Below are 12,239 nucleotides of genomic sequence, written 5' to 3'. Positions count from 1 at the left end.
CTGTGTTTTACATGGATCTTTTTTTTTTTTTTTTTTTTTTTTTTTTTTGTAGACTTTTGTTGCTAGGTGCAAACCATTAGGGAGTTGCCGAGGGACTGATAATAGGCCAAGATTTTCTTTATTTTTTAACAACGATTTATTATTTTTATATGGTATGCACGAGAGCCTGCATGTATGTTTGTGCACCACGTGCGTGCCTGGTGCCTGTGGAGCCTAGAAGAGAGCATGGAATCCTCTAGACCTATTATTAAGAATGTGAGCCACACAGTGTGGGTACTCACGTGGTGTGGGTACTAGGAACCGAACTCGGGTCCTCTGAAAGAGCAGCAATTGCTTTTTAACCTCTGAGCCATCTCTTCAACTAAGCCAGAGGTTTCTGGGTTTCTGAGTATGCAGCTAATAACTAACTAACTTTCTATCTCTCTTTCCCCTCTCCCTTCCCCCTTCTCCCTCTCTCTTCTCTCTCTTTTATTTTGACTTTGTGCCAAATATCAGGATGAGCAATTTCTTTTCTTAAATTTTATGTTTTATGAGTAATTCCATAGCTACCGCCAGCTTTCAGAGTATTCCATACTTATCTTACCCCACGTGAGATCTAGAGAGAACCCCGAGAAACTGAATCCAGCCGCTTCCTTGTCTAGACCTCCTGTTTGGAAATTCCTGGTCCAGTAGAATCAGCTCTGGAGCCCTGGAGAAGTAACTTGCTTTTTAGAAGGCGCAGTGGTACACACCACGTTCAACAGTCCCTTGCTTATGCCCAGTGAGCTGATGCTGAGGAAGCCTGGCACTTCAGTCAGAGCAGAGTTGTTGAGAAGTGTCCCTCCTGAGGAGGGCAAAGACCAAAAGCAGAACCGGAAGTATCCTAAAGTGGCTAGACTATCCTAACCCCAGCTTCAATGGTAGGACTGCGGTTCAAGGTCAGCCTGGGCTTCCTGGTGAGTTCAAGCCAGCTGTGGAGGCATAGGGAGACCCTTTCTCAAGCAGAGAGGAGGGAGAGAGGCAGCTCAGTGACAGATGGTAGAGTGCTTGCCTAACACACATAAGACCCTCAGATCAACTCTCAGAGTCACAAAAAGGAGTTTCTAGCTTTCTAGAGGATTTCATCTTAACTTTTTTTTAAAGATTTATTTATGTTATGTATGTGAGCACAGTACACACTCTTCTTAACTGCTGAGCCATCTCTCCATCCCCTGTCTAAACTTTTTAGCAAAGGGTAAATCCTGTCTGAAACTGCAAGGAAGTGGTCTCTTAAGTAACCCTGGGCCGATAGGAAGGACTCCTGTGAGCGCTGAGCTGATTTCTGTCGCCCTCTCTGAGAGCTGGAGAGATAACCCTCCCATGGTGATCTGCCCTGGAAGCAAGCGTGAGATCCCCCACTGTGTGTCAGTTTGGGATATCACAATTCCTTTTCAAGGATACTCATGGGTTGCTGTTGTCATTGTGCAGATGTCAATGAGTGTGCCTTTCAGAATCACGGCTGTACTCTTGGGTGTGAAAACACCCCTGGATCCTATCACTGCACGTGCCCCACAGGATTTGTTCTGCTTCCTGATGGGAAACGGTGTCACGGTAAGCCGCAGCAAGTCAGTACTGCGTCCTTTTATCTTCACTAATGCACCTAATGATCTGAGTTGATGGTCTTCGGTGAGCAGTGTGCATCAAACTTACCTGGGGTTGTAGTTCACTTTCCTTTATAAGACAGCTAGTTGAAGCTGGACATTGTGGTATTAGTTGTCATCCCAGCACTCTAAAGGTGGAGGTAGGAGAATCACAAGGTCAAGGCCAGCTTGGGCTACATAGAAGAACTTTGTCTTAAAAACCAACAACCACATGTATAACTAGGTTCTATTACAGGCCTACTGAAAAAGAGAAAAGAAAAACTCCGGGGTGAGGGAAATAAAATTATATAAACAAATAAACATGTATATTTCTATTTTAATCTATGTGATCTAATATTTCACTGTGTATCTTTAGAAGGGAGGCATATAATAGCCAGTGGTGATACATTATTACAACTAAAAATGAACTATAATCCCCTAGAGTAATATCTGTCAGTTTTTAGATACAATCATAATATTACTGTTATACCCCTAACATTGACAGTAATTCATAAAAGCGTCAAATCTCATTTTTTTTCTATTATGTGGCTCTACAAAAATTTAACAAAAAGCAAAACCTTCAAGTGTACATATGCCTGCCTATGCTGCAGAGGGTGTGGCTAGTTTGCATCATCTTTAAAAAGCCCTATACATAACGGATTTATTTGAATAACATGTTTTAACTTGATGTTCCTGTCTCTCATAGATTCTTCTTATCTCTCAAATACTGCTAATTAAATTAACTTTTTAAAAAAATTATTTATGTATTTATTTTATGTATGTATGTACACTGTAGCTGTACAGATAGTTGTGAGCTTTTTTAAAAAGATTTATTTATTTATTTATTTATTTATTTATTTATTTATTTATTATAAGTACACTGTAGTTGTCTTCAGACACACCAGAAGAGGGTGTCAGATCTTGTTACGGATGGTTGTGAGCCACCATGTGGTTGCTGGGATTTGAACTCGGGACCTTTAGGAAGAGCAGTCGGTGCTCTTAATCACTGAGCCATCTCACCAGCCCAACTTTTTTTTTTTTTTTTTTAGGTTTTTTTGAGACAGGGTTTCTCTGTATAGTCCTGGCTGTCCTGAAACTCACTTTGTAGACCAGGCTGGCCTCGAACTCAGAAATCCGCCTGCCTCTGCCTCCCAAGTGCTGGGATTAAAGGCGTGCACCACCACTGCCTGGCTAAATTAACTATTTTTATTTGCTCCAGAGCTGTTTGCTTTATGGGTTTTGTCAATTACATTTTCTAAATGTCCCTTCAATGTTCTGTGAACTTGCAATTATAACTATGGACTGGATTAGATTCGGCATTGATGTTTCTTGGCTGGAGTACATTATAAATGTATTTGTACTTCCACGAAGATATAGATATGCCCCGTTGTTCCTCTGTACTGTGAGATTAGCCAGTGTCCCTTTGCCTGTCACAGCACTCACCAGTCACATTTTAATATTTCCTAGATCTATTATTTCACCAATAGTTTTGAAGTAACACTGTGGTCCTTCCGTTTCTTTCTAATTATTAATTAGAAAGCTTTTATGAAGGAAATGTTACCTCATTAACTGCCTGCTTTCCCAAGAGACAATTCTTACCGTATAAGGCAAACCAAACATGAAACTTTGCATTTAGAGGATATAATTTGCTTGTGAATTAGTTATTTCTAGATTGGGGAGGCATCAATGTTAGAGTGTACTTTAAAAAGAGGGAAAAAGAGAATATTGTGAATTCTTGTGGATCCCCCCCCCCCGGTGTGAATTTAGGATTGCGTACTCAGATATCCTTTAGTCTTGGTTTTTAATTCACTCTTAGCATGACTAATGAACAGACACGTGTTTGAAATCATGCTTACTATGTAGCCTTGTATCAGATGATAGAGAATAGGTCTGTCGGTATATCATCTGGGTTTATGAAACCAGACTCATCGAAATTGATGGATAATAAATAATGAACTGTATGCAAATTACCTATCATCATTGCACGTATGAGCTTGCTTCTAACCCATTAGTGAATGCCCTAAAACACTGGATGCAAATGGGTTGAGTATAAGCCCCGTCATACGCCAACAAGAACACATACAGTTTTATTTCATTCTCAAAGCTTCTAGAACTTTTATGATAGACATTTCAAGATTGTGTTCAAGTTTGCTGGAGTTAATTTTTATGCAAGGTATAGAGTAGTGTTTAAGTTTGCTTAAATCACTATGCAGTGATTTCTGTACTACTGCTGGACTTTCATATGCACACCCATTAAAAAAACCACCTTCTCTAGCACAAGCTTGTATGCACTTGAAGGGTTTGTTTTCATTACGTTTGTTTTGACACAGTCTCTTTAGGGCAGTGCAGGTTGGCACTGATCTTGGGGTTCTCCTGCCTCATCTTTCTGTGGCTGGGGTTACAGGCGTGTGACATCACTCCCAGTGGGAGCCTTTTCTAATCTGAATTTTCTATCCTTTCCTGGTCATCTGTCTTTTCCTGGTTCCACTTCCCAGTGTTCTGAAGTTGCACAAAAGCACACATACACGGTGTCCTCCTGTGCATTTATCATAAACTTTGGTATTTGTTAAGAGCCTTTCATTTCTCTTCCAACATTTAGCCATATACAAAATACCTTTACTGTTTCCAATATTTGTAATCTCCAGAATCACTTGGTAAAATTTTAAGTAAAGGGCTGGAGAGATGGCTCAGTGGTTAAGAGCACTGAATGCTCTTTTGAAGGTCCTGAGTTTAAATCCGAGCAACCACATGGTGTTTCACAACCATCTGTAACAAGATCTGGCGCCNTCTTCTGGTGTGTCTGAAGACAGTTACAGTGTACTTAGATATAATAATAAATAAATCTTAAAAAAATTCTAAGTAAAATATTTTGGAATTCTAATGTCTAACAACTTTAAAAATCTTATTCAAAATAGGAGAAACTCATAGGAGATTGGAGATAGTTTCCCAAAATCCTAGCTTTTACCTTTTTTATTTGGATTGACACATTGTTCCTTGCTTTGGTATTTCTCAATACTGTGGTATCTCATAAATATTAGATTTTTTTAATTCAACTTTCTCCTTTCAGAGTAGCAACTGATTATAACAAATTTTCACAACCCAATTTAACATTAATCTTACTTTGTTCTTCTTAATTAGAACTTGTTTCCTGCCCAGGCAACGTATCAAAGTGCAGCCATGACTGTGTCCTGACATCAGATGGTCCCCGGTGCATCTGTCCCTCAGGTTCAGTGCTCAGGAGAGATGGGAAGACATGCTCTGGTGAGTTTATTGGCCTTCTGTTGCCTTAACAATATGAATCTTCTAAGAGACACTGAAAATGTTACTCTATCGCCAAAGCAGGCTCGGTCTTCCAATGATCACATATTGAAAGACATTTATGTATTAGATTAGGTAAATTCAGGAGGTTTTTAAGACAGTAGAGTGGATTCTAGAATGTTCTTTGACATTGTTAGTCCTGGAGCATTTCCAGTTCCTAGCAGTGTGGTGTAAACCCCTCATGTGACCTTAGTGCTGCCAGAAGCATGCAGCCTATCGTTGGCAGCTAATATGTAACCTCATGCTTTTCTCTTCCTAAAGATGTAAGCACACAGAGGTCTGCATGGAACTCAAGATTAGTGCTTTTTTTTTTTTTAATTTTTCGAGACAGGGTTTCTCTGTATAGCCCTGGCTGTCCTGGAACTCACTTTGTAGACCAGGCTAGCCTCAAACTCAGAAATCCGCCTGCCTCTGCCTCCTGAGTACTGGGATTAAAGGTGTGCGCCACGACACCCAGCTAGCACAAGAGTTTTAAGTAGTTTTTAACTGTTTAAATAAAATCTGCAAAATACCAACACACCTATTTGGTGGAATTCAGTATTACCCAAATCTAGAATTGAAAAGAAAGTTAGTTAAGATCATTGAAAAACAAAACAAACAATCAAAAAGGCCAAAGTCAAGAGGCCCAAAATGTATGAGGTAGAAAAATTGTACTACCCAAGCAGAAGAGTTAGGACAAACTCAAAGGTGGCTGCCAGTGCCTGTGTTCCTGAACTCAGTGGTGGAACACGAGGATGAGGACCAAAGGAATGTGAAGGGTTAACATCAAAATGCTGGGTTATGGGGAAGAGGGTACTGTGACTGACAGTTCCTCTAAACTCTGAAGATGAACCTGATGGCAGCAGCAGTACCAATAACTAAGAAAATGGGTCTAAAGGGTACATAGTTGGTCCCTCAGAGTACTTTCTGAAAAAAAAAGTTACATTTTGTGTGATATAACATCATTACCGGCGGCTGATTTTGTGTGATATAACATCATTACCGGTGGCTGGTTTTTGTAGGTTGTTCATCGCCTGACAATGGTGGATGCAGCCAGATCTGTCTTCCTCTCAGGCCAGGATCCTGGGAATGTGGTTGCTTTCCTGGGTATGACCTACAATCAGACGGAAAGAGCTGTGCAGCTTCAGGTTAGTGCCGTGGTTGTTGGAAAGTCTCTCCTTGAAAAAGAGATTACACAAAAATAGTATTATATTAGAAATATGCAAAGTTAAATTGCTTCCAGATTCCTGGTGGAAAGTATGATTTGAAAAGAAAATGTTGGGAGTAGGAAATAAATTTTGTTACTATGAATGATATAAGTAACTGCAACATAAATAATGAAGACTATTTCTAAGTTAAGGGGCTTCCCGACACTTATGGTAGGGTCTGCTAACTTTAGTAGATAGGAAGGCCATCATGGGGAATGGTCTTAAAGAGCTTCATAGTTAACTGATATTAAATAGATATTTGTTGACTGTTTGATTTTGATCTTTCTGGTAAGTATAGTAATCATTATACTTTGACAAGTTCTTTTTCCTTCAACTTTAATGTAAACCTTTATGCTTCAGTTGCTTCTTTCCATCTGCTGATATTGCATCTTTTCTGTCTTCATGACCCTTAGAAATCTTAGATCTATGCCAAATTGATTTTGTTTGTTGAGGGTTGATCATGCTGATAATCTGAGATGCTGCAATTCTGATTCTGTGGCGCTTGCCTAAGTCTTGGCTAATAAGACATAATGAGCCTAGAGAATGATTATGGGGCCTTATAATTCAAATATGATCCCCTTTAGGAAGAGCACCCACTCATGGAAAATGAATCGATGAATTAATTCATCCTATGTGAGTGAAGGAGGTTTACAGCCAAAAGATCAGAGTGATTTGTTTGTGCTTTGGGTTAATATCACCCTTCCTATAAGTAAGGGCCCAGGGATGCAATCTTGCACGAGGGGAAGGTCTTTCCACCTGTCTTTGCCTATGTAACCCTGGTGGGAGGTTGAGCAAACTAGTATTGCAGGAGGTAAAGAAGATTGTGCAGTGAAAAGCAAGAGGCACAAATACTGTGGGGTTAAAGCATTTTCCGTTCAACCTTATTTGAAATTTTTGTTAACAGGACCACAGCCACTTTTACTGTTTGCAAATTCCCAGGACATCCGACACATGCATTTTGATGGAACAGACTATAGAACTCTGCTCAGCCGGCAGATGGGAATGGTTTTTGCTGTAGATTATGACCCTGTGGAAAGCAAGGTACACTTTTTTTTTTTTTAATGCATGAACAGGTTATGAAAGTGGAGGATTTTAGCTTCACTAATGACCAGGGCTCCTTGAAAATGCCACAGTGTTAGACCCAGAACAAGTTAACTATATGCGTTCGAGGAATTTTTTTTTTTTTTATGGTTTTTCGAGACAGGGTTTCTCTGTATAGCCCTGGCTGTCCTGGAAATCACTTTGTAGACCAGGCTGGCCTCGAACTCAGAAATCTGCCTGCCTCTGCCTCCCGAGTGCTGGGATTAAAGGTGTGCGCCACCACCGCCCGGCTGCATTCGAGGAATGTTAAGAACTCCTGTGCTCTGAGACCTGTACACTTGTTAGCCTTGTTCCTTGTTAGTTGCCTTCTTGGGGACATTGCGTGCATCATTCTCCTTTCATTTGCCTCTCTGGGGGAGCAGGAGGGAGACCAGCATCATGCTCGCCCATCAAGAGGGCTTGAATTATTTGCTAGTATGAGAAGAGGGTAGATTGGGCTTGGGGCACGGGGGGGGGGGGAAGGCAGAGACAGAGACAGAGACGAGACAGAGCTAGGCAGAGTCTTAAGGTTTCTCTTGCTGTGAAGAAACACCATGACAATAGCAACTCTTATAAAGAAAAACATGTCATGAGGGCTGGCTTTCAGTTCAGAGGTTTATTGCATTGTCGTTATGGTAGAAAGCATGGTGACATGCAGACAGACAGGGTGCTGCAGAGGTAGCTGAGATACATCCAGCTCAACAGGGAGAGACAGATGCTGGGCCTGACGCACTTCCTCTAACAAAACCACACCTACTCCAGTCAGGCCACACCTACTCCAACAAGACCACACCTCCTAATAGTGCCACTCCTTGTATCTAAGTGTTCAAATGTATGAGCTTATGGGGACCATGCTTGTTGAAACCACCACACAGAGATTAAATTGCTCAAGATTACACGTATTCAGGAGTAGCAGAGTTGGGGCTTATTGTAGCTATGTATGTCTAACTCTGATAATAATTACATTGCATGAACTGAAAAGCTGTTAATCCTTCATGCATATTTTACATTAATATTTAGAATACAAACCAGAAATGCCTAGTTCTCTCTTGCAGATATATTTTGCACAGACAGCCCTGAAGTGGATAGAGAGGGCTAATATGGATGGGTCCCAGCGAGAAAGACTGATCACAGAAGGAGTAGACACGCCTGAAGGTCTTGCCGTGGACTGGATTGGCCGGAGAATCTACTGGACAGACAGTGGGTATGTTTCTTGGTTTAGATTTCTGTTGCAGGAGACAGAGGTGAGGGAACAGGCGATTGATTCTCCTGGCTTTATCCTCTACTATGAACATAGAGAAATACGGCTGGCCACTCGGTGAGGACGAGAGGCGGCTCCACGGGTGTCCGTGCTCCTCAATTCCTCAAGGGTGTCATCCTTCCCCAACAAGCAGGCCACTCCTTTCACAGGACAGGGTCCACAGTGATAGGATTTCCAGGACCAAGAAAAGTGACATGTGCTTTGTAGCTCAGACCACTGTCAACACTGTAGCCTCAAACCCGTCTGATCACCATCAGGAGCCATTTGCTTGCATAAGGCTCTCTCCTAGGTGTCTTCCAGAAGACACGATAGGGAAGGCGATGGGATCTGTCTTTATGGTCAGCTCTCAGTTTAGCTGAAAACAAGAGACAGATTTTCCCATTTAACAAATGAGTACAAATGTTTGGTGTAAACAGAGGTAAGGGAGGTGACGGGCCATGCATGAACACGAAGGACAGAAAGGTACAGGTGGACAAAGGGACCAGTGGGCCACACCCCTTCATCTCACAGCCCAGAGAGGCTGAGGTTGTCCCGGGTTGTTTATAAGCTTGTGAGTGGCAAGTCTTGCACGAAAATCCTTGCCCTGATGAACAGGCGTGAGAGAAAGATTGGAAGGCTCCCCGGGGATGGGAAGATATTTTCAGTGGTTGGGTAGGGTGGGCTTCTTCCCTTTATGGGTGACAAGAGAGGCAAAGTTGGGGCATTTCTGTCTTCTCAGCCTCTCAGTTTGAGTGGCCTGTGGCCTCTGTGAGCCTGAGAACTAACAGGGCTGGATAGGAGGAGGAAGGAAGGAGGATGGGGGAGGGGGCTCCCTCCCTCCTGCATGATGCTGAAGAAAGCCCACTTCCCTTCTGCTGGCGGGGAGAAGCATGAACCAGACTCCATCACAAGACGACAACATGAGAGATACCATGTGCTCTATGTCTTCCAAGTCACTGGAAAGCATCTCGTGAATGGTGCTGAGCATCTGGGACTTATGCAGCCACGTAAAAGGAGAAGAAAATTAATTAGGGTTTCACGTCTGGGAGAATGGTAGTGCCAACTCAGAGAGCGGAGTCCCAGGGACCAGGCGCATGGGCGTGTGCACAGCTATTCTGTGTATAGGAAGTCTCTGGTTATAGAAAACAAACAGGTTCTTCACAGTGAGCCCAAAGTGTGAAATGGTGTGCAGTCACCCATGAAATGCTCTCTCCGTGGCCAGCCTGAGCATGGCTTTCTACTCGGTTGCTTATTTAGCCTTCACCTTCATTCTTTTCCTGTGTGTACACCTGTCTATTAACTAATTGCAGCATGCCAGATACTGCGCTAAGAGTGTCCCATCCACAATGCTATTAAGTCCTAAATAGGTATGCTTTCATATCTCTGAAGATCAAGAGAATTTATAATCAGTGCTAAAATAGCTTTCCCAGGATTAACCAGGGAACTCAGGGTTAGCCATTTCCAGAGGCAGTGCTTCCTGACTCGTCGCAGATATGAGCTCTGGGTGCTACTTGGGGTAGAAATGTCCTTAGCGTGTGAAGGCTTGGATTCAAGCCCCAGGACCTCAAAAACCTTCATAGAGGGGTGCCGTCAGGAGACAGTACGGGTGAGACCCAGAGTCACAGAACAGATTCAAATCAACTCCTGCCAGAACGAGTATAACTGTCGTAATAACAGCCTTCCCCGTGTTGAACTGACTTAAAAGGATGTTCTCCCTGTCAGTTGCGGGTAATAACAGAGCTAGTACGTGATTGTTCCAAGTGTAAACGTTTATCAGGGTTACAGATGTCAACAGCTCTCGGCTCCTCGAGGCAGCTCTCTTCCCGTTTCCACACAGTCAGGAGGCACCACTAATTTTACCAGTGTGTGATTAGTGCCTACTGCCCAGGCGCTGCCTTCAGATGGGCACAGCTGGAGCCTACAGAACCAGACCTCACATCCCCCAGCCCAGAGACTTCAGCAATAACGAACCCCTCTTAAGTCCTCTCCCCTCTGAAAGACAGCTGCTTAAGCAAAACCTTTAATTTGTCTGGAAATGAGAGGTTTGTAGTTTTAAAACCTTGATATTAGCTAGAAATTTTGTTTAAATAACCGAGACTTTAATCCTAGGTATTAGATTGTGCGGCATCTCTAAGTCAGTGAAAACCAAGAGGGGTGGCTGTATTGGTTGAGAAAAAAGGCATTCATGTGAGCATGACACATTGATAATTCTATGGAATTATTAATTAACATTAAGGAATCCTGACTTCTAAAGTTAGTTGAGCCATAAAGGTAAAGATACCTGTGTGCTTATATCTTTATACTTATGTCTTCCATGGAGAGCTGCAACAGACATAAACTGTCCCTTATATCTTTATACATATGTCTTCTGTGGAGAGCTACAACAGACATAAACTGTCCCTTATATCTTTATACATATGTCTTCTATAGAGAGCTACAACAAAAATAAACTGTCCCTGGGTCTTTCCTTTCTTATCACCAGCCCTGGCATCTCTGCTTTGCTTTTGGCCTGAATGGAACAGCACCATGGGGAGCTCAATTCTCTCCCATTGCCTAACTCGTGCTCCAAGCAGTTGAAACTTATTAGTGCTGTGACAGTGAGATCAGACAGGGTGGCTTTATTACCGCTGGTTACACAGTTCAGAAGGAGACGAATATGGCTACAAAGGAACTGAAACCATGGGAAACGAAGTGAGGTCTAAGGGCTGACCACAGCCCTGCATCTGCCCTGAAGCTGGGTGGGAGGAAACTGAAAGCCTTGTGAATCCCATCCCCTCCCCCCCCCCCCTTGCACTGGCTTGTGCCTCCTTCCCATGCCCTGTGACCTGGCCTCCTAGTCTCTGGCTTCTATAAGTTCCATCAGGAAATGGAAGGTTGTGAAGAGAAAGAGACTAAATAAACATTTGCCTCCTGGCTTTGTCTCTGCCAGGCTGCTAACAGCCCCCCTTTATCCTGTCCTGAGCCCAGGATCAAAAGGGGGTGCTAGTTAACTGGTGTTTTGTTTGTTTGGTTGGTTGGTTTTGGTTTTTCAAGATATGGCTTCTCTGTGTCTCCCTGGCTGTCCTGGAACTCACTCTGTAGACCAGGCTGGCCTCAAACTCAGAAATCCTCCTGCCTCTGCCTCCCAAGTGCTGGGATTAAAGGTGAATGCCACCACTGCCTAGCTGTATTTTTTTATGTAGAGAGCTTGCTGGTACTAACTTAATGTGTGTATGTGACTCAGAGACAGACGGGGAGGGAAAGAGAATGTGCATGTATCAGCATGAGAAAAGGAAAATGTTTATTTGAAAATGATAGCTAACATCTCCCTACTTATATTTACCTTTTAGGAAGTCTGTTGTTGGAGGGAGTGATTTGAATGGGAAACATCATCAAGTAATCATCAAAGAGAACATCTCGAGGCCCCGAGGAATAGCTGTGCATCCGAAGGCCAGGTAGGGATTTATGAGAAGATGCTTGCATTTGTCTGAGCATATGCAGTTGTTCATGTCTGCAATGCTCATGACCAGAATGCGTGCTAAGACTTCAGGTGGTCAGTGCCATCAAAAGCCAAGCAAACCTGTGAGTGTTGTTCAGATCTTCAGAACCAGTGTGTCTAACAACTTACATCCCTTCCTTGTCTCCTGGCTCTCATTAACCAACTTTGCTTAATCCCATGAATCTACTTTTTATAATGTTGTCGGGACTAGAAAGATGGCTCAGTGGTTAAGAGTGCTGACTGCTAGCTGGGCGTGGTGGCGCACGCCTTTAATCCCAGCACTCGGGAGGCAGAGGCAGGCGGATTTCTGAGTTCGAGGCCAGCCTGGTCTACAGAGT

At 42.9% G+C, this 12,239-nt stretch overlaps 1 protein-coding gene across 1 annotated transcript in view; it reads left to right on the top strand.

The window, feature by feature from the left end:
- Positions 1–12,239, top strand: part of Egf (epidermal growth factor) — a 78,567-nt gene that overhangs the window by 31,621 nt on the left and 34,707 nt on the right. The window contains exons 7-12 of the mRNA XM_021195821.2: positions 1,447–1,569; positions 4,737–4,859; positions 5,918–6,043; positions 7,008–7,144; positions 8,239–8,387; positions 11,753–11,857. Coding sequence (XP_021051480.1) covers positions 1,447–1,569; positions 4,737–4,859; positions 5,918–6,043; positions 7,008–7,144; positions 8,239–8,387; positions 11,753–11,857 — 763 coding nt within the window. The remainder of the gene's footprint in view (positions 1–1,446; positions 1,570–4,736; positions 4,860–5,917; positions 6,044–7,007; positions 7,145–8,238; positions 8,388–11,752; positions 11,858–12,239) is intronic.

Source organism: Mus pahari, chromosome 4 (assembly GCF_900095145.1).
Source record: "Mus pahari chromosome 4, PAHARI_EIJ_v1.1, whole genome shotgun sequence".
NCBI lineage: Eukaryota > Metazoa > Chordata > Mammalia > Rodentia > Muridae > Mus > Mus pahari.
This window is presented reverse-complemented; position numbering and strand designations above follow the sequence as displayed.